This window comes from Ictidomys tridecemlineatus, chromosome 2, assembly GCF_052094955.1.
Source record: "Ictidomys tridecemlineatus isolate mIctTri1 chromosome 2, mIctTri1.hap1, whole genome shotgun sequence".
NCBI lineage: Eukaryota > Metazoa > Chordata > Mammalia > Rodentia > Sciuridae > Ictidomys > Ictidomys tridecemlineatus.
This window is the reverse complement of record NC_135478.1, coordinates 94,311,173-94,333,341: the sequence shown is the minus strand read 5'-3', so window position 1 is coordinate 94,333,341 and position 22,169 is coordinate 94,311,173. Positions and strand designations below refer to the sequence as shown.

The 22,169-nt window shown below is 56.2% G+C and overlaps 1 protein-coding gene across 3 annotated transcripts in view; it reads right to left on the bottom strand.

The window, feature by feature from the left end:
- Positions 1–22,169, bottom strand: part of LOC101972115 (transmembrane protein 132B) — a 318,135-nt gene that overhangs the window by 207,433 nt on the left and 88,533 nt on the right. For all 3 annotated transcript variants that reach the window (XM_078039369.1, XM_078039371.1, XM_078039370.1), the window contains exon 2: positions 2,003–2,894. In XM_078039369.1, coding sequence (XP_077895495.1) covers positions 2,003–2,894 — 892 coding nt within the window. The remainder of the gene's footprint in view (positions 1–2,002; positions 2,895–22,169) is intronic.

The window sequence follows — 22,169 nt, the reverse complement described above, 5'->3', positions numbered from 1 at the left end:
TGGGCCTGGAACATCCTGAGGAGGCACAGCGGGGACAACAGCCAGGCGCACGTGGCAACGGAATGACCGACCATCGTGTAGAGCCCCATCCAGGACTCAACCTTGGCCCTGTGACAATCAGCCAGAGTGGCAGAGCGTGGGCAGGCAGGTCCCCTGGCTTTGTGCCTCTGCTCCCAACTCACCCAGACAGGGAAGCCACAGGTGCTCCCCCAGCCCGTCACAGAAGCTGCCACTTCCCCTGGCCTGCTCCACCTCCCGGGCCCGAGCCTCCACCTGGGCACATGGGACTGCCCTCCTCTCCTGTCCTGCACGTGCTGCCCACTCCTCTGCCACCTTGGAGTCTCTGCCAAGCATGGAGACAGTGGTGACTCCCCCCGGGGACCAGCTCTGAAGAGCGCCCTGCTTGCTTCATTTGTTCCCACCATCTCCATCTCCAGCTGTCACATAGAGCAAAATAAAGCACCGAGGTGGCTTTGTGCAGCGCAGACAGGTCCGGATGAGCAACCCAGATGCCCAAAACAGGGCTCTCACTCGCACACATGGGCCCAGACGCCAACCTTACGCCTTCCCTGTGTGGGACCTCAGTCAAGAACCCAACCCAACCCCCAGCCTCAGTTTCCACACCCGTAGAATGGACAGGAGTGACACCTTGCCGATGGCTGTGGTCATGCAGAGAGAGAGGCAGGCGAAGGGCCAGCCCAGGACCAGGCACAGGACACAGAGCAGCTTAAACACAGTAACAGCACCGAGGCCTGGCCACCCAAGGACATGCCCTGAACACGGCGAGGGCCAGGTTTGGCGGGGACGCCGCAAGAATCAGCCAACCCGGGCCTAGGCCCACTCCTGTGCTGCCCCAGTCACTCCGACTCCCCTCCCCACACACAGAACGTGACTGGAGGTGCTGTCCTCGCGGGTCAGCACCAAGCCCTCCGTCCAGCACTGCACCCCTTTATTCCCACCCGTGACAGGGCTTCCAGATCCAAATGCCCTCAGCAGCCAGGCAGGCATGTGATGTGGGAAACGAGGAGGGACGGGGACTGTGGTGGGCTAGAAGTGCACCCACCGCGTCCAACCAGAGCCCACAGTGCCCGGCCACCAGGTCCTCACACCTGCAGAGGAAGAAGCGTGTGTCCTCTCCCTGCAGGGGGAGGTGGCAGCTGGCTCTAGGCTCTCCAGGGACACCATGGGGGCTGAAGAGAGCTCAACGGGCTCAGCCCTCCGCATGCCTTTGTAAGTGAAGGTTTATTGGTACCAGTCACCCCTGCTCACCACGGCTGCTTTCACGCTGCACCAGCAGACCTGGGGAGCCCCCCAGGGTCAGCGCACTCCACAGTGCCACCGCCCAGCCAACCCCTTCCAGAAGGTCTCTGCCCGCCCTGTCTCCTGGCTCTCTCATCTGGTCCTGAGGGGCTCACAGAGAACCGCAGAGTTCTCAGCCGGGGACAGGTCAGCACATGGATGGCAGTGGCGGACCCCCGGGCCCCTGGAGTGCTGCCGGCTGCCTGGCCTGGCCGGGAGGGTCTGCTGCTTGTTCAGCCCAGCGCACGTGCTGACTGGCACCTGAACCCTCCTCCTCGGAGCATTTCCTAAAGACAGCCTGCAGTGGACACAGCTGCCTCTGACTCAGAGCAAGGCACAAGGACCCAAAGCAACCATCAGCAAGGACAGCTCTGTCTTCCAGCCTCTGAGGGAGGACAGACCGCCAACTTAGCCCAGGGCGAGTACGGGCAATCACTGCTGGCACTGTGTCCACGCCACCCACCTTGGTGTTGGGTCCCCTCTCGGCCTCGAGTCCCGCGATCCCCTCCCTCATGCTCCCTTCCCAATGCCCAGCCCCCTCTGCACGTGCGAGGGCCTCAGCTCCCTCCCTCCGGCCAGTAGTTACCCCAGCTGCGTTTATCTTTGACAAGCCCCAGCCAACGGCCAACGCCACCTACCAGCCCGTAACTGGGGGTTTCCAAGAGCTGGCCGCCAACCCACCCCACCCGGCAAAGCCTCTTACCGGAGGGTGAACTGTTCTGCCACGGAGCCGCTGGTCAGAGAGACCAGAAAGGTGGCTGTGTCCCCTTCGCGGATGAGGTTCAGCGGGACGGAGAGGGCGACGTTCTGGTCCAGGCTCAGCAGGGACCAGCGCAGGTCGTCCTGAGTCGGGTAGACCACCACGCTGCCGATGCGCTCCCGGGCGGGGGGCGCCTGCGGGGGGCTGTCCTGGCCCAAGTGGATGTTGTTCTCCCACTTGCCCTCCTCTTCCAGGGGACACTGGCCCGCCGCGTCGGCCGGGTAGAGGCTGAAGAAGAGCTCCATGGCCGTGCCCCCCAGCAAGGCCGGGATCTCCTCCTCAGGCTCCAGGTCCAGGCCGGAGCTGAACCACTCGGGCAGCAGCTCCAGCTCGGCCACGCACAGCCCGGGGGCCCCCTGCAGCCGGCAGCTGGCCGCCACCTCCCTGGCCTCTGGGAAGGCAAACATCTTGACGCAGGGCAGGTCCTCCCCCGGGTCGCTGTCATCCCAGGCCATGCCGGTGACATAGAAGAGGGTCTGCACCTTGGGCCGGTTGGAGTAGATGGAGCTGTCGAGGATGTGGGGCTTCAGCTTCCAGTTGAAGGGGAACTTCTCCAGGTCCCCGAAGGCCGTGGGCGTCAGCAGGAGCTCCCGGGGCACCGGCCTCTCAGCGGAGAAGGGCCCGTAGCTGGCGTTGACGGAGGGCGGGCCCCGGGCACGGTAGACGAAGAGGGACTCCACCCGGGCCTGCAGGCTGGCGTTGCGCGTCAGGTCCTGCCTGGCCTCCTTGAGGAAGAAGGACGCCTCGGCGCCGGCGATGCGCAGGTCGGAAGGCAGGAAGGCCGGCAGCGAGGAGAACCTCTGCAGGCCATCCATGGCGCCTCGGCCCGCGGCCACTGCAAGAAAGAGAGCAAAGATGAGACCCTGTTCTGCCATGCGAGGAGATGACCCAACGCAGTCCCCCCCGCCACCTAGCAAGCTGCCCCTGGCCACAGGGAAAGCCTTGTAATTGCACACAGCGTGTTCTTCAGGACTGTCCCCAAACCCTGTGGCGTGGGAAGGAGCCCCGATGGCCACTGACCCGTGGCCCCGAGGCGCTCGGCTGCCTCCCCCAAGGGCAAGTGTTACTCCTCCCATCTTGATCTCGCAGAGAGAGCCTCACACCCAGGTACGGGGTCATCTTGGTGGCCCCTCACTGCAGAGCACGTGGCACCCACTACGCCCGCCACCCAAGCCGGCCCCACCCAGGTTCAAGACTTGGCAGCTCCTGCTTCTCTTCCCCCACCCCCGGGTGACAGGACTCAGACACGGAGATACATCCAGAGTCATCAAGAGGCTCGCAAAGCTCAGGCTCAGCATTTCCACTTCTAGGAATCCCTCCTTCTGAAACACTGGGGTGGGACGGGCGCGTAAAGCTTTCTCCACGGGGCCATTCCTGCCTCAGCTAGAACCGCGAACATACTGCAGAGCGTGCTGGAGCCGAAGCCGGGCCGTGAACCCGTGGCTGAGCAACCTGCCACAAGTGGCCGAACCTCTCTGTGCCTCAGAGGTCCTCACATAAAGGAGGATATAAAGGCAGCCCCTGGCTTCCTGGGCTGCAATGAGGATCGGTAAATAAGAAGCGCTTGAGAGGGGTGCTGGCCTACGAAAATGACCATCAATATGTACTCGCTGTCATCACCACGTATCACCGTACCCAGACTGAGATGAGAGAGGCCTGAGGTTGTTACAAGGGTGTACAGATGGCTATGGACCAGGAAGTAGTTATGTGAACATACTTAAAATAAAACACTGATGTGCATGAGGGATGCCCACGGATGTCATAAAAAACACGTTACAACTGGTCATCAAGACTGCTCGAGTGTGTCCCCCAGAGGTTCCTGTGCAGAACCTTCGCTCTCCCCAAGGCAGCGTTGGGCGGTGGAGCCTCATGGGAGGTACCTGGGTTGTGGGGGAAACTTGTAAATGATTCCCGCCTTCCCTGAGAAGGGGAGCGGGGTGTCTTTTCCTTCTCCAGGTGCACCTGCTTGCCCTTCCACGTCTGCCATGAATTATGGCAGTAGGAGGCCTGCTCCAGAAGCTGAGCAGGTGTTGGCACCAAGCTATGCTCTCAGAACCGTGGGCCAGAATAACCTCCAACCTTTATAATCACCCAGTCTCAGGTATTCTGCTATAGTAACAGAAAACAGACTGAGACAGTCCCATATGACCCTACTTGGGGAAACTTTTAAGTAATGTATATGTGTATGTATTTAAATGCCCATGTACTTACATTTGGGTATCTGTGAAACTGAAAAGAGAAAGATTTTTGCTATTGATCATACGTATTTCTCCTTCCAATGTGTAACAGCAATCAAGTGTTGTTTGCTCATTGAAATGTATAAATCGTGCTCATAGACACGGCGTGTGGGCCTGTGTGCTGCTGGCGTGTTCCTTAGGCTGCCCGTCTTTCAGATGGGAAAACACAGCGAAAGCCAGCAAGCTTTTTTAAAGGAAAGACAGCCCACCAGGAACCAGGGCACAAATCAGCCAGGAACACAGAGAGGTTTTTTTCCTCTTGCCCTGAAATAAACCTCGCCAATGGAGCCCAGGTTTCCAACCAACACAAGGAACCTGACAGCAGAGTCCAACCTGGGCCTCACCAGAGGCTGAAAGGGCAAGGGAAGGCCACTCACCGCCCTCGGCCCAGTGCACGCTTCTCTGCAGCCATTACACACCCTACAAATGGATTTCTATTGATTGACGTAGTTTTCTTTCCCTTCTCAAAGAACTGTTTCTATTGAAATTTCCTTTCCTGGATGATGATGGAATTCTAAATAGGAGATGGTGAAAAGACCCAGGCAACTGGGGGTTGGTGCATCCCCTCCCCAGGGAGGCATCTGGAGGAGGGGTCTCAGCAGCAGCATCACGGCCACCCCACGTCATGTTAACTAGCAGAGGATGGTAGTTACTTGTTCATGAATCCAACTGTAGAGACCATCTGTTGACTCTGTCCCCAGCGCTATGGCTGTTGAGGACATCACAGAGACAAGGTAGACCTGCTTTCTGCCCCAGGAACTGGCGAACTTTGGAGAAAGATGCAGCTAACAATCAAAGCAATTAGGAAACTGAGGATCCAGACCCTTCACAAGGCCACCTGCAGCAGCGTCCCCCTTCACCCCAGGGATTTGTTCTAAGTGGTCAGGAAGGACAGTCACACGCAAGGATGTTCGTCACTGGCAGGATCAGCAGCAGCAGGAAGCTCCCTAGGGACTATCATTAGGGGAAGCCACGCCACAGACAGTTCAAGCCACCAAGACCCCAACGTTGACACATGTGCAGCCCCGAGAAAACCCAAGTGTGCTCCAGAGCAGGAAGAGGCCAAGGCCCTCCTCATGCGACCTCAGCCTGTCCACACACAGATCCCTCCCTACCTGCATGTGCCCCACCGGTCGGGCCGCACTGGGCTCACAGGAGAGAGGGAGAAACAACACAGAGGAATCAGCCCCATCCAAGGGGCAGCTTCAGGCTGCTGCCACTAGGACAGTGAGGCAGCAGCACCCTCCCCAGCGAAGTTCAGGTCAGTTTGGGGGCTGCTTTCTCTCCCCTCTCCAAACCAGGAAGCCACATTCCCAGACTCTACCAAGGTGACTAGCAGTAGGACCACGGTCCACGGGAGACGGCTGCTTGGGCAGCGTGACACCATCGTCAGCCCACCAGAGCTGGACGAGAGGGTCCCATTTTACCTTCTCAAAAAATTTAAGGGAAGCCCGAGGCCGGGCTTCAGCTCTGATTTACTCCCAGATGCGGGAAAGAAATGAAAGTAACTGCAAACCTCGCCACGCTGTGCTCCTGAGGACGGCTTCTTTCTCCCTTTATTTCTACGTAGGAACTGGACGCCTCTTGGACACTGATTTACCAGAGATCTAAGGCTGCACCTTCTCTTTACTGCCGCCAAAGCCCACGTCTTACCTGCAGAAGCAGGGGGCGTTGGACTCCTGTTCCCCTGCAACTCAAGCCAAAGGCAACACAAATTGCGTCTGAAAGCGTCTACAGAGACCATAAGTGATAGATGCAGGGGGCCTTCCTGTGTCCTCACACCAGGCTGCAGGGAACGGGACGCCTTCATTCTGGGCCCGTGATGAGGCCCCACCTGTGGCCTGAGACACCGTGTCCCTCCCGCTGATCCCCAGGTGACATCTAGGAGCACATCCTCCTTCCCCTCAGTGGCAGACCCCGTGGCCTGTGTGCAGAGGGAAGTGAGTCCTAGACAACTGCTCACCCCTGGGGGCTGTCCACACTGACGGAGGGAGGGGGCAGAAAGCCCCACCAGGAAGGACTCTCACTGCTGCCCTCAGGTAGCTGGAGGCAGAGTAGGGTCAGGTCCAGAGAGATGGGGAGGGCCCAGGCAGAGGCTCCACAGGTAGAGGGGACTGACTCAGGACAGCAGTGACAGATGGCCCCAAGGAGCCCCAGAGAGAGCACAGGGCAGGCAGGGGCTGGTGACCCCTGGAGGAAGCTGGGAATCCTGGCAAGGACAGGGTGACCCCCAGTGAGCGGACTGTTGACCCTGCGGGCACACACAGCACTCCCCTGGGTCAGGACTGGGGGACCCTCAGGCCTCAACCCAGATGGCACAGCGTGGACCTGCTACAACCCTCAGACTCAGAACTCAGGCCCTTTCCCTGGTATCGCCAACCCCACCCAGAAATGAAGTCACCAGTTGTGAGGCCACCAGTACCCGGCCAGGGACAGGGCAGCTGCAGCCGAGATTCTTTCTCCAGTTCACACAACTTGGACCTGGAGAACCAGGCACAGAGGCTTCCTTCAGGGGCCAGAGGGCAGGTCTTTGAAGACCACTGATCTGTCCAAGGGTGGCCCTGACTAGCTGCTGGCAATCCACAGCCACCTGCGAAGCCCAGGTACAGCTGTGACCCTCAGTGGCTCCGGGTCGGGAGGCCCAGGTCTGCCAGGAAGCCTCGGCAGGTGGTGCAGGAACTTCTCCAGGGTGAAGACCTGGACTAGAGGACTCCTGTGCTCCCCAACCCTGGGTTCCCCTTCTCCGCAGCCCGATCAGCCGGGTCATCTCACCCTCCTCCTGTCCTCTGCCCTCACTGGGAAGCTCCTCCACACAGCACAGAGCAGCCCCTTCCTCAGCCAGGAGCCCGGGACTCCAGCCCTTCCCCAAGCCCTCTGCCTCATGGGGAACTGACCTCCCCCTCCCCACTCTGCAGTACGTCCAGCCAAAGGGAGGCTCCGGTAGGAGGACTAGAGTGTGGAGACCGGGAGAGCCAGGGCACGCCTTCCTGTCCTCTCCCTGTCTGCTCAATGACTTCTGCCCCCACAGTGCTCAGTCATGGTCCCAGGTTCCCATAGCGGGGACCGTGGTACCCAGCTTACTGCTGAGTCTCTGGGCCCTCCTAGTAGAGCAAGTTAAACAAATGCTCATGGAGTGGATATCCACCAAGTACGACTGCTTGGGTTCCATGCTCCAGAGAATAGATCTCCCGTGTTCCCTCCCAGTCTCTGGCTTCCTCTGGGGGTTGTGAACACTAACACACTCCATGCCATTCATCTTCCTCTTCACCGTCACGTCACTGGGTGCCAGGCTGGCAGCCAGTTTTGCCAAACAAGGTACTGCGATTTCCATGTGGCAAGAGAAGATATCAATTAAAGGAGAAGCAGGCTACTGAGGTGCCAGCACACCCGGGTCCACGTACCTGCCCTGTCGGGGACCCTCACGACAGTCTGAGATGAGCAGTCTCAAAACTGCCTTGGAAAAATTACAGAGCTGAGCCACAGAGAAGTTCAGCCATCTGAACACGGTCAGTTCCTTCCACCTCCACTTTCCAGCTCTGTCCACTGCCTGAGGTCCTCCTGGCCTGGTGAATCTACAGTGAAGGAGCCGGAGCTCAGCACCCAAGGCCAAGTTCATGGACCGTGCGCCAGCCGGGAGGTTTCACTGCTCTACAACCACAGCTGGCTGTGTCCCCCATCCCAGGTGCCTACTGTCAACCTGGATCTCCAGGTGGTTCAGGAAGATAGGTGCGTCTGACCCAGGGCATCTCAGCACAGCTGCTGCAAAGAGCCAGTGACCAGACCTTCAAGTCAGGGGTGAGTTTGGGAAATCACTGCCACCCAGAAGCACCTTGCAAGTCCCAGAGCCTCCAGAGGAACCATGGTGCAGCAATGCGGACCAGAGGCCAGCTGCAGGCCACCCTGCGTGGTGAATGGCCAGCTGTGTGGGTGGGTGCCCCTGCCCCAGGTGGCATCCCTTATGGCACCCAGGGTCAGGTCCTTTCACATCTCAGCACTGGAAACACTCATTACAGAAGCAAAAAGGGGGAAATGTCAAATACTCAACCACTGAATTCAAGTGCCACCAGTTTGTAAAATAAAATAGAAGAAGTCAGGTAAGTGTCTGCCTTCTCCAGCCAGATGGAACCCAGGCCAGGCAGAGAGAAGGCAGGGCCACTCGGCCAACCAGCACCAGCGCCAGTGCCTGCAGTCAGGAGGAAGAGCCACCCTGCCTTCATCCCAGGATCAGCCTTCTCGGCCCTCAGGCTGGGCGGCCTGGACGGCCAACTGGGGCTCCACAGGAACAGGAAGAGGAGGATACAGGAAGTAGCTAAGATGGAAGCAGACAGGAAGTCATCAGGAAGAAAAAGGGAGGAGCACGTCCCTGCTCCCAGCTCATGGGACCCTGGCTTTCTCCACTGGCAGAGCTCACGGGAGAACAGCAGGCCACAGGAAAGCGGGTGCAGAGTCCTGGCCCCGCATAGTACATCAGAGAAAAGAGGGCATGTTGGAGCTAAGAGCCAAAACTTCATAACAGGCACATGGCCGCCGACAGGAGGGGACATGGGGATGTGGAAGGTTTAAGTCACCCGACTAGTGAAGGGTGGTTTCAGAGCCAGATCCTGCAGACCCGCTGGCTGGACTCCGCAGCTGGGCTGTGGCTCAGGGGACTTGGACACTTTATCAGGTGCCCGGTCTCCACCCTCTCCAGGTCACCGACATGTGTGTCCACGGCTCTCCTCAGTCATTTATGAGGCACGCTTCACCTCAATAGTGAGGTTGTTGTCCCACATGGCTGGCTGCTGTCCCCCAGCTGTGTGTGTGGCTTTACCTTCCCCTGAGCTGATTCCTGGGGCTCTGATTGTGTCATGAATCTGGCCACCTGCGGGGCCCACCTGCTGGCCGGTCATCAAGTTCCCTTGCTCTGCAGGCAAATGCGCACTCAGATGCACCATGGCTGAGGGCAGCACCGAGGACGTGGTCACAGTGACCACACAAGAGCTGGAGACTGTGTGGGGCTCCCTCCCCAAAATCCAGAAGTCACCACCTACAAGCCCGCAGAGCCCAGCTGTGGGGGGCCAGGGACTCTGAAGAGGAAACCAAGTTAATACTTGGTGTCCTTATAAACAGAGGGATATGAGGACAGCCACACACACGGGAGACCATGTGAGGACCCGGGAGGTGCAGCCCCCAGAAACCAAGCAGGGGCCGCCAAAGGACCAGCCTCCAAACTCTGAGGAACAACTTCTGTGTGGAAGTCCCCCTGTAGGTGGCCTTGGGGACAGCAGCCCTAGCAGGCCAACAGAGGGACTGCTGTTCAGCACACTGGGCTGGCCTGTCGTCTGTTTTCCAAGTCAACTTAGAATCATGTGTCCAGTTGCCCCTGTCAAAACCCTCATGCGCCCCGCTGGTGGTGAGGCCTGCACACTGGGGCGGCGGCGCCCTCAACCCCCTGCGGCAGGCTCTCCGTCCAGTGTGTTCGAGTTTCCAGAGGGAGCAGGTGTTCGGTTCCATCCAGACACAGCAACACGTCCCCTCTATAAAGCAAGACCTGGAGCCCAGCTCACGCCGCAGGCTGACCATGGGGTCCCCTTGAATGCACAGACACAGCAAGGAGGAGACCGGGGACTAGAGCATGAGGGTAGGGGGCAGGCGGGTCAGAGTTCCAACCATCAGGGGCAAGAGGGAAGCAGGTGGGTGCGTGTTGGGGGACAGGCAGCGGAGGACACCTCGGGCACGAATGCTGGGCATGCTGCAGAGTCCAGAGGCTGCTCTGCCACTGGCCCCAGAGGGGCTCCTGACTCACCATGGGCACGTACTGTGAGGCCAGGAGTGAGTCGAGGGGGTGACAGCAAGGGCACTGGTTATATCCTATAGATGGGACCCCCTCTCCAGGCAGAACCCCTCCAGTGCCCACTTCCAGAGCAAAAGGCAAGATAGTTGGTATTTATCCCCAGTAGCCTTGCCAAAAATAACAACAAATTATTCCCTAAGAACACTGAAATAACCCTCTGGAAAAATACGGGGTACCCAAGTGCGGATGCTGATGCTCCATCCTGAGAGGGATGGAGGTAATACAGCCATGGTGTGACCATGAGGACCAGAATTACATGCTAAGAACACAATGCAGGAAGTCAGAGGAGCTAGCCCCAGCATGAGACAAAAAGCAAAAAAAAGTCCTGCTTGGCTGAGCTACTGTGGCCAAGGATTCTGTTACTTATAGACAAATGCAATCCTAAAAAAAAAAAAAAAAACAGAAGGCATGCAAATCAGCTAATCCTCATCTACATTTTTAACTCAAATGCTTGAGGTAGCACATGGTGTTCTAGAAGTGATCACAGAAAACTGGAGGCTTTTGGGGAGGGCGGTGGAGGCCGTGGTGCAATGGAAAGTGCAATGGAAGGGTCTCATATGTCTCTGAACATCTTCCTGCACCACCGTCTCCAGGTTTGGCTGAGGGGGAGTCAGCGGGGTCTGCACGAACCCCAAGGCACAGACAGTCTTGTGCAGAACACTGGACGCTGAGTGTGGAACAAGGAGAGTGAGGTGGGGGACATGACCACCTGTCAGGATTTAAAAACACAGAACCCCCCACCCCGCAGAGCACTGCCCACAGCTCCTCAGACTCTCCTGTTCCCAGGTGTGGCCATGGGACAACTTCTGGCCAATGAACTATGAGCACAAGTGTCACACATCCCCTGAAAGCCAGAATCAATAGCTGTCACCTTCCACTGGGGACAAATGTCAGACAAGGAGGCCCTAGGGTATGGCAGAGCTACCAGCTGGGAGCAGCCTGGGTCCCTGATCCCCACACCGAGGACGCTACCTGCCAGACACGGGCACCCGCGTGGGATCTGAGCAAGAAGTCCTCATAGGCGGTGCTGAGCCACAGGTGGAGCAGCCATCGCCACCAGTGAGAACCCACCATGCACCATCACAGGGTCTGGTCACATGTTGACACTCATCATCAGGCCCCCACTAAGAGCCTAACGCCTGCATACGTCCTTCTCAAGGTAAACTGCTGTGTGGGTGAGGAGGAAATCAGACAGGAAGACAGAGTGAGGAACTGCTGAGCCAATGGGAGGATTGCCCTGGCGCCCAGATGTAGAGGGCGTATTACTAAGTGGGTTATATAGACCTCTTAGTGACAGTGATTTTGACCTCCTATAGGCACCGTCAGCTGTTAAACAGCAGGAAATTTTGATGACCTTGTTCTAATTTCCATTTATATTTATTCTAAAGTGGACACCTCGGAGAATGTTTAAATAAGAGAAGGAAATTCACTAAGTAATCTTGACAGCTCTGCTGCCATCTGATAGGGAGGCAGCTGAGCTCAGGGGAAGCAGGGGGACACCTGGGCTACAGCCAGGCTGCCAGTTTACGCCTCAAGACGAGTCACTTGGTCCCCTTGAGAATCAATTTCCCTGTGTGTCAAGTGGGATGTCGATTCCTACTACCCCCCAAGGCCACTCCATGAGGCCACCCAGCAGTGTGGCTCGTTACTGTCACTCGGGCAGCCCCTTGGCTTTGGACCTCTCACTCATACAGACGAGTCTTCCTTCATCAGTTCACTGTTGAAATAAAAGATGATTCCTTCAACACCATGCAAGTCTACACCACGCTGGAACTGGAGGGCAGTATTGTTGGGGAGTTTAGAGGTTGGCTAAGCTTCAGGTCTGGCTGGATTCAGCATTTAAAAGAGGTGCATGTTCACAAATGTCCTTTGGCAGATGCATGATAAACTGTACATCCATGGAGTGCATCATCCGGCAATAACGTGGAGCAAATGATGAATACCCATGAGGACAAAGATAAACCTCAAACACACTGTGCTGAGCAGAAGAGGGCGACCTCCAAACGCTGCCTGATGTATGATTCCCCTTATGTAACGCTCTTGAAGAATCAAAAGTGGGTGGGGGAGGATGGGTCGGCTGTTGCAGGAGAGCAGGGCTGGGGAGCTCTGGCTACACAAAGTCAGAGCCCAGAACAGGGTGTGGGGATGGAGCCGCTCTGTGTCCTGATAGAGCCACACACCAGGAAGTGGATTATAATGAAGAATCAAGTGATTTTAAGATGCATCGTCACCTGTCACTCCTCGCTATCATCCATGAAGCTGACTTTATTCTCAACCTCCACGTCAGGGTGAACCCATCATCTCCAGGCCTCATGTTTTGCTTCCTTCAAATCTAACTGAAAGTGAGGAAAAACTTTCCGTTCCCCAGAGTCTCTGGGAAAACAACTCTCAGGGCTTCTCGTTGGCTCTGAGGGGCCATGTGCCCATCCCTGGGAATGACTTCTTCTGATTGGCTCAGTCTTGATCATCTGCCCATCTTTGAACTAAAGCCAATGAATGGCCTCTTCTGATTGGCTCAGGCTTGAACATGTGCCCAATCCTGAGCCAATCACTTTGGTCAGAGAATGGTCTCTTCCGACTGGCTCAAATGCGGTCACACTCCATCCCATTAGCCTAGATATGGAGTCACCCTTAGTGAAACTCTGGGAGGGGGTCCCCAAAGCATCACCAAGGTAATATTTTGACAGGAACAAGGAGGTTCGAGGTAGGGAACTGCACAAAGTCCACCGTCTGCAGCTGCTCCTGTTCATACCAAGTCCAGGCCTGCTGTTCCAGCCAGGCTCAACACCTCTGGGGCATCGAAGAGAAGGGAGGAGGATTTCTGGAGCCACAAACCATTTTAACAGCTACCCTGTGGGAAAGTGGTGCCTTTGCAGTTTGACACACTATATTTGAAAGACAAGTTGGAGATTCGAAACCCAGGACCCAAAGCAAGCCAACCCCCCCCCCCCCAAGGACTCCTGTGCAACTTCAAGAGCCTTCTCAGGGACAGTAACAGTGCCAGCTCCATGCCTTCGGCCTGAGCATTCCCATGGGACTCCCTGCCCAGAAGGGATGGTGCAGGGCCTAAGCTCTGCTCCTTCGCTTGCCACCTCTGAATTCTGAAGAGTTTATCTTTGAACATGTTCCTTGGGAGTGACATCTGGTAGGACAACAGAGCTGGCACACCTGCAGAGGAGCAGCGGGCCACATACTTGTCTGCTGGTCCCAAAGTGAGTATAAGGAAACATGCTGCATCTACAACAAGAAAGTGGGAACCCCCGGTTCTGAGGATCCCTGCTGTCCATTCAAACCAGAGCTTGCTCCAAATGCAGAGGAAAGGAAATGATGTTCTCCAGAAGGAACTTGTCACATCCTTTGTCACCCGTGTTAGCCAACCACTTTTGCTGAACATGGTCACAGACGAGAACAGAGGGGAGGAAACCCAGAGCCCTTTGCTCCTGCTCCTTCCCAACTCATGGGCCAGCTGCGGAGAAGGGGCTAGCAGGATGCGGACCTTTCAAGAAGTCAAATAAAATTGCAGAGTCGATTCAGGGCAGCACTCCTGTTGCTCCAGTGGGAACAAAACACCCGCAAAGACATGAGTGTCGAGCAGGAGCCATGTAACATTGAGGTGTCGCACGCATGTTCACTACTCTGACATTTGCATTAATAGCTGATATTTCACACTGAAAATGAATGGTAAAGTGTCTGCCATGACTTCAGGTTTTAATTTTTCCTTTTCAGAATATCATTAAAGAGCAAATAGAAACTCTACGGCAGGTGAGAGAGACCCAGAAGGGAGGAAAAGGATTTATATTCTGTCCTTTTGAAGGTACTTTTTTTCTCATTGTTGAACAGGAGACTGCATCTTCCTCGGACCCTGAGTGCACAGGAATCACCCCGGGAAGACAGGCAGGCCACCACCCCCACTTCTCTCTGGACACTTTGTCCAGAAATTTAGAAAGCAGTCTCTGAGGACTCCATCTGGGTCACAGACATATTTTTTTGACCTACCCAGTGGTTTTCTAAAAATGAAATTGGTCACAAAATATTCAGATTTCTGGCTTTTCTGTAAAAGTAAAATAAGCATTGAGCCAGCTGGATCGTCCCCTGACCCACAGCCACAGTTCGACAGCCCTGGCCACTGCTCTTTAGCTAGTGCCTGCACCATGAAGCTCGCCACAAGCCCCACCACTCCCTACCACCCACCCCAGCTCTCTCACTCCTGTGTGGCCCCTGCCTGTCCCTCCTGCCCAGTGCCTAAGGATAAGGACAGCACTGAGGACAGCAGACTGGGAGATGGAGGCAGAATCCCAGGACCTGCAGCCTGGACTCAGACACCTGGGGTTCCCAGGGGGCACTAACTTGATTTGCCTCATGCAGTGGGGGACAACATGTCCCTGTCTCCTCTGGTCCATGCTGCTGTAGCAGAACACCTGAGGGTGGGTGACTTTTAAATAAGAGAGACTTATTTCCTACAGTTCTGGAGGCTAGAAGTCCATGATGAAGGTGCTGGCCCGTGGCAAGGATGACCTTCTTTCTCTGTCCCCCATGGGGAAGGTGGAAGGGCCAGTGTGCTTGGGGACAAGGGGACCTGGCCAAACTCTTCCTTTCTTTGGGAGCCTACCCTGGTGCTAGTGCACGAATCCACTCCTCAGGGCAGAGGCTCCGAGGCTACCTCATCCCAAAGGTCCCATCTCTCGACATAGTCACACTGGGGACCAAGTTTCCAACCCATGATCACTGAGGACACATTGAAGCCCCAACAGTCCCCAAAAGAGATGTTTCCAAGTCCCAACCCCAGTTCCTACAAATGTGACTAGTTTAGATTTGGGAATAAGGTTTTGCCAACGTGATGATGTTAAGGGTCTTGAGATGAGTCGTCCTAATGCCAATGACAGTGTCCTCATATGAGAAGGGACAGGATGCCCAAGATACACAGAGACCCAGGAGAGCCCCTTGTGAAGACGGAGACCCAGAGGGACCGCGAGGGCTGCTGGCAACACCAGAGCCTGTCCCAGGCCTCTCCAGGGCTTCAGAGGGAGCCAATCCGCCAAGGCCATGATTCCACACTTTGGCCTCCAGAACACATGAAAAACAGTTTCTGTTGTCTAAAGACACCAGCTATCTGATGATCTGCCACAACACCCAGCAAACAGGGGGCTAAGACACACTCTGGACATTGCAGGCCACCGGCCAGACCGGCTTGGGAGCCTGAGCTCACAGAGGACATCGCAGCTCCTTCCCAACCCTGAAACGCAGCTCACCTTTCCCAGCACTGGAGACCACCAGGAAGGGCGGGCGGCTGTGGAGGTGAACCCCAAGCATCCTCAGGAGCAGGGGCTGGAGCTGTAGGAGCCAGGTCTTCGCCTCCCTTGGCCTGTTGGCCACCTGACTGCCTCAAGCCCTTCTCACAACTGGAAGGCCCCTCACACAGGCCTTCCACCCTCACACCGCCACGAAGCCTATATCTGCCTCAATTAGTTTCTCAGGATAGTAGCAGAGAGGCCCCCCCAGGATGAAGCCGCACAGGCTGGGGTGGGGAGGCACGTGGGCTGCAGGCCTGCCAAGGGCTTCTCTCCATGCAGAAGTCACAGGTCCACCAAAAACCAGATGAGCAGTAAAGGGAAGTAAAACAACCCATGGATGGTCACCGAGCCAGGCAGAATGTGTAGTTGCCAGGTCTCAGAGGAAAGGAGGTGGACATTGGTTAGGAATTATCACACGTCCATTGTCAGAATCCAATCAATCAAATGTTGGTAGTGATGATAAAGCAGCCACAGCTAGGAACTATCACAGGCTTACTGTGTGCCATTCATCTACCTTAACCTGTCTAACACATGTGATCACGTGTTCCAGATGTGTTAATTTGCATTAGCTCCTTGTACATTCTTCACACAATCCTGTGAAATATAATACCGATCTCATATTATTATTTTGTTAATACCAAAGCAGGATAGTTACATAAATAAAATTATTATCATATATATTTACTAATTAAAAAATGAAAACGGAGATGTCAAGGCCACACAGCAAGTAAGGGGTGGGGCCAGGGCTGAGTTCCCCAAGTCCAGGCTTAACTCCCAGGATCTGTGCCTCATCTTCTTGCTCTGTCACACCGCCCCCCCACACACACAGACCCCCGTTACAGCAGGCTCCAGATTTCACCAAAGCAAAGAGGAGTTCAATTAGTGCCTTTAGCTGACTTCGGGACCTGGAAATCTGCCCACAGGGGAAGAAGCCGGCCCTCTGCGTCCCATTGGCCGTGGGACTGAGCCCCCTCCTGGGGGCAATCGATTCTGAACAATGGCTTCGAAAATCTTGGTGGGAAAAAAGAAACGTCACTGGACTCCTCTCCCCTTGAACGCCATGAATGCCGAATGCCGGCCTGAGCTCCTTGGCCTCCCGCAGACTGGCGACCAGGCAGGTGCAGCCTGGACCCGCCTCCGAGCTTCCCGGCCCCAGCGCTGCAACACCGCCACCTGCTGGCCGCATCCGTCCACGCCCTCGAGACGCAGTGCAGCGCTGGGCTCCGTGGGGCATCCAAACGCGTCCGCCTGGTCCAGGCTATGCAGCCCCGTAAGCACCGGAACCGCGACCCTAGGCTGAAGCGAGAGAGCCTCACCCCGCAGAGCGCCAGGCTGGACGGGAGGTAGGCAGGGAAGCGGCCAAGGCAGTGGGCGCCCTGGCTCTACAGGATGAAGGACCTGCAACCAGAGGAAGCACCCACGCCCACGTCTGTGACCTTGGGAATCACCCAAGGGCGACAAAAGGGACAGCGACCCAAGTGTAGCTGCACTTGCAGCCCTTTCCTCCACCCTGTGTCCACAGTTCTGACCCTGAGAATCACAGGTTGGAGCTCACTTCTGTGTGTCCGTCACATCCCGGCCATGAACCATTGGCAGTTTGTACAGGGGCTTTCCTCTGTGTCCATGTCCTTGCTCCAAGGCATCCCTGCAGTCCAAGCAGGAAGACTGCCCCTGTCCTTCCTTCATGGACCACCTGAGTGCTCAGGCGCCCGGGTAGAAGAAATCTGTAAGCCACCAACCCCAATAGAGACAAATGCAGGCTGTGTACGTGATAACCAGAGCCACAATGGCTGAGGCTTCTGTTAGGAAACTGTCCCCACTGCCCCCTCAACCCATCCTCTGTGCTCTTCCTGCCAATCCCTCCTGGCCCACACCAAGGAGTGGAGGGGACACTGTCCAGGAGCCAGCCGCCATCTACCTCCTGAGCCTCCTGGGCAGCAGATGGAGTGGACTGGCCCACAACTGCCAATATTCAGTTGGGGCTGCGCTACTTACAAGGCTGGGTGGGAACAAGTGGCCTTCATGTCTCAGTGACCAAGGCTGCACGTCCAGGCTGAGGGGCCAGCGGCTTGGCAGCTGGTGAGGGCAGCACCCTGGCTGGGGACAGCACCCTCCTGCTGTAAGTTCCCGCCGTGCCAGAGGAGGCCCAGGTGTCTCGTCCCCTGCCCTAAAGACACTGGTCCTGGCCTGGGCCTCAGCTAAATCCAGGGGTCCCCCCAGGCCCTGCTCCTGACAGCATCACACTAGGGGGCTAGGCCTTCCGGGTATGGGTTTGGGGGACACAAGCACCCAGCCCACAAGCCCTTCATCCATCCAGCAGTCACGTATGTCCAGCCAGGGCCAGCCCTGCGCCCAGCACCCAGGTTACAATGGGCAGTGGAAATGTCAAAGTGCCGCCCAGACAAAACTCAGCGCTGCTGGCCCCTGATGGCCATTTACTCTCATTCCCTCAACCCTGAGGTCCTCAAGCTGACTACCACCTGGACTGCAGAAGGCCACCAGGATGGGAGAACATGGAGAGCTGTTCCATTGGGAGGACTGGAGCGTAATTCCCCAGATGGGGGAAGGGGTGGGAGGGGGGAGAACAAGCACAGAGGGCGCCAGGCCCGTCCTGGCAGATGGTGGCCACTGGCTGAGCCCGGGAGGGCAGCCTGCAGAGAGGCCAGTGCTGCCTGGGGAGTGTGCAGCTTGAGTGTTTCCTAGAAATGCCCTGGGCCACGAGCTCAGGAGACCTCCCAACAAGAGAGACTGAGATGATCTGGACACCATCAAAGGGAGGTGGGGACAAGTCACCGTCCAAGGAGAAGCAGAGAGGAAGAGGACCGTGGGAAGGAAGGCCTTCACACAGAAGAGCTGGAGGATGCCTGCAGGCAGAGAAGATGTGGGTGTCACCAGGACAACCGAGGGGCGGAGCCTGCCCCACACTCCTCACCTAAAACAGGCCAGGGAGGGGGACAGTGGCCTTTCCAGCAGAACCCCAAACACTGAAGCAGCAACTTCCAAGCCCACCACTGACCGTCCCTCAAGGAGGCCGTTCTTCTCCCCGAGCAGCGGCCAGCCCCCAGGCCGGGTCTCCTGAAGCCCTAGCACTGAGGGCAGCCCGAGCTCGGGACCCTCGAGGGCCTTTCCATCACCAGGCACCCTGCTTGCCTCCCCCGTGGCTAGTCCTCTTCCCTCCCTTTGGAGAAAACCCCAGTGACTGGTCATCACTGGGCATGGGACCCAACTGCAGAGCTCCCAGGACTAACATGGTGCAGGACATGGTGACTGGGGAGCGCAGAGCTGCAGGCAGCATGGTGGACAGACCAGGGAGGCCAAGAGTAACTGGCCCTGGAGATGGAGGAAGCCCTGCATGGCCACAACTCACCAAGAAGCACACACGGGAGGACACCACAGCGTCCCAGGTGGTCCCCTGATGTGTGGAGAAGAGGAGGAGGAAGTCCCAGTGACACAGTGAGCCCGACGTTCCAGGTGAACAGTTGGGAACAAGAGAGGCCAGACCATCCTTCTCACTCACACACACACACACACACACACACACACACACACACCCAAGGGGGAGCACAGAGGGGACACCGTCCCAGCATCCTACGAGTGAGCCAACTTCTGCAGAAGACAGAGATCCACACTTCTGGAATCCTCTGTAAAACTTCAGATCTCTGATCAATAACTTTCAATCCGTGCATCCAAATGATAACTCCTTGCACGCTCAGTGGGTGACACACTGACAGATCAACCCTGGTCACCTCACCAGGGTTGTCACACCTTCCAGACAGTAGGGTCCCAAACAAGGTGGAGGGTACTGGAAATGCACTCTGCCCCCTGGGGTGGCACTTTTAGTGTCACACCTCCTGCCTGGGTGAGAACCAGCTACACGGCCACAGAGCCACACGGCCACAGAGCCACGTTTCCATGGGAACCCGGAGGCTTCCTGTGGGCTGGGACTTGTGCTCCTCCCCGTCTCCTAGGCTGGCAGTGTTACCCAGGTCCCCAGGCCGGGAAAATTCAAGTAACCACACATGTCCTGAGAGACCATCTGCAGTACTTAATCAACAACCAAAAATTGCAAATGTGATGGCATTGGTGCCTCCAGCTGTGACATGTCCCCCTGAGTGACCACAGAGTGACCGCGGGAGGGCTGTTTCCCAGCAAGGAACCACCTACTCACTGGGCTCAGAGTAGGAAGTGGCCATAGTAATTCTGCTTGATCCCCACCAAAGCTGAACCCCACAACTAGTAGGTCTCCCCCATCAGGTGACACGTTCCAAGAGCAGGCTGGCTCTGCTCTGCGGAGCATGGGACACAAGCTCATCTCTCAAGGGAGCAAAACTGACCATTTGGCAGAATTCATCCAAGATTAACTTGTGCATATCCTGTGACTAGCCCCAGTTCTCAGGACTTGTCCTGGGGCACCCCGCCTACGCCCAGGACCCTTCTTGGAAGAAACATCTGCACCCACTCACTGTGCACCAGGCACTGCTGGGGCCTCCGCACACTTGGGCTTCTGCATGTGGCTCCTCACTCGTCGGGCCCATGGGGCCTCCTGGACAGATCCTCTCTCTGATTGCACTGCTCGGCTGCACCTGGGAGTGTCCCCGTGTTCACCAACTGCTGGACCCACGTCATGTGCCCCTTGGAGCCGTGGGAGGGAAGCTCTGGGGACATTCATAAACCATCCTGCATCTCCTTTGGTGGTCGCCTGGCGTAGAGCTGCTGGGCCACGGCAGGCTCTGCCTACACCTTCCAGAAGCTGCCGGAGCTGCCCTGGAGCTCCTGTACCTCTGGCTCCCACACGAGAGGGCTCCAGTCTCTCCCACCTCGGACGCTGGACTGAGTCCTTGCACCTGCTCCTGGATCTACCTCATTGTGTTTCAATTTGCATTTCCTGAGGATATCGGGGATCTGTTCCGTCTTTAAAAAATTAGACTTAAAAGTCTGAATCGGTAACATAGAGAAGTTGAGAAATGGCCACATAAAAATCAGGACTTTGGGGTTTCTTTCCCCAAAATCAGAAAACCTGGCAGCCCCAGGTCTGCACTCCATGTGGACAGGTCTGTCACCTCTGTCCAGGGCTCCCAACTGCTGGCTTTCTAATTTGGAAAGCACCCCGGAGCACACACCGCACACTGCGGCGCCCTCAGAGGTCAGACACAGAGTCCTTCCTGGTCAAAAACATGGCCAGTCGCTGGAAGTGGGACCAAAAAAAACGTCATAAATGAGTTCGGGTGAGGTCCTGCCGCCCAATGAATCTGCAACAACCTCCTAGGAACATTTTGGTGTCCAGAGCTCTGGGATTTGGAATTGCAGGGAAGAGACTCGGTTCTACGCGACTGCTACTTCTAACAACGGTGTGTGCTCTCTAGACGCCCCGGAGTGCCACACGTACCAATGGCCTGGCCCCTGAAGGCATCCCCCTCATCCCCACGGGACCTGATGTCGCAGGAGCACACTAGAGGTTCATCTCAGTGCATCCATCTCCAATGAAGTCAACCAAAGACGCAGAGGTCCTCTGAGATCCTCCTCCCCGAGCCTCCCTGCACTAAAGACAGGGTTGGAAATGCACCTGAGCTCTTTACAAAACAAACAAACCTGTCCTCTTCCTGGCCGAGCGCACCTGCCGGTCCCACCAGAGCCCTGGAACATTCTCTGCAGGGCAACAGGCTGGTTCCACCAGCTAATAAAAGCCGACTGTTTCAGAGCCTGCTGGCAAATCTTATTAAAGTAATCCCCTCCCTGAACCCAGATTATTACAGCCACCTTTATGGCAGAATAAAAATTAATTTTCTCAGCTATAATAAGAACGATAAGAATGAATCACTTGGGACCAAATAAAGATTACAATTAGCTCCGACAGAATAAATCTAAATTTAACGTGGGCCAGCAATTTATTTCCTCCTGTTTTCTCTCCAGTGCCCGTATGAACAAGGACTGGGATCAGACTCCCTCACTACTTGGGAGGGGGCCAGGCCCCAAACCTGCACCCCAAGGCAGAGGGCTCAGATCAGAGACAATGGGTCCTTGCTGGACAGGGTGAGGGGTGCTTCCCCCGACACCGGGGCTCACTGGCCACCTGCTGCATCCATTCCCCTGGGAACTGCACCCAGAGTTTCCACTGGGAACCACCTCATCCCTCTCTCCAGGCTTCAGTCAGCAGCGATTCTACTCTTGTTTTCAAGAATGGGGGTACTTGAGCAAAGCCTGGCTCCTCAGAGACCCAGTGTCGGCCAACAATAATGAGACTGGATTGATTTCTGGTTGAAATATTTGGCAAGAATATTGATTCTTTATTCCCAATTCCCTCAGGGCTTTACTAAAAGCCAACTTATCCCCATATACATGCATAGAATTAGTCAATGCTCAGAGGAAATGCAAGACAAGGGGAGATGTTAGGTCCTGGCAGCACTATTGGATCCCCCCTGGATCGAGCCACACCGAAAGCTGTTTGTCTCCCTCCCCTGACAACTGTGTGAGCCAATATATTCCCATTCTCCCTGTTTAATATTTTTTTCTCTCTTGAAATTAAAAATGCCCTTACTGATATAATCACTTCTCAGAATTTCATAGACAAATGATTCTGTTACTAAATGGACCCAGCATGATAATAAAGGGGGTGCTGAGTCTTTAAACATCAGGGGAAAACAGGCTGTCCCCTCCTATGACACAGTGTCCCACATCAAATGAGAGAGCAAGGAGTGACCCAAGGAGCAGGACTGTCCCAGCAAAACCAGGCGTGCTCTCTCCAGGCGGCC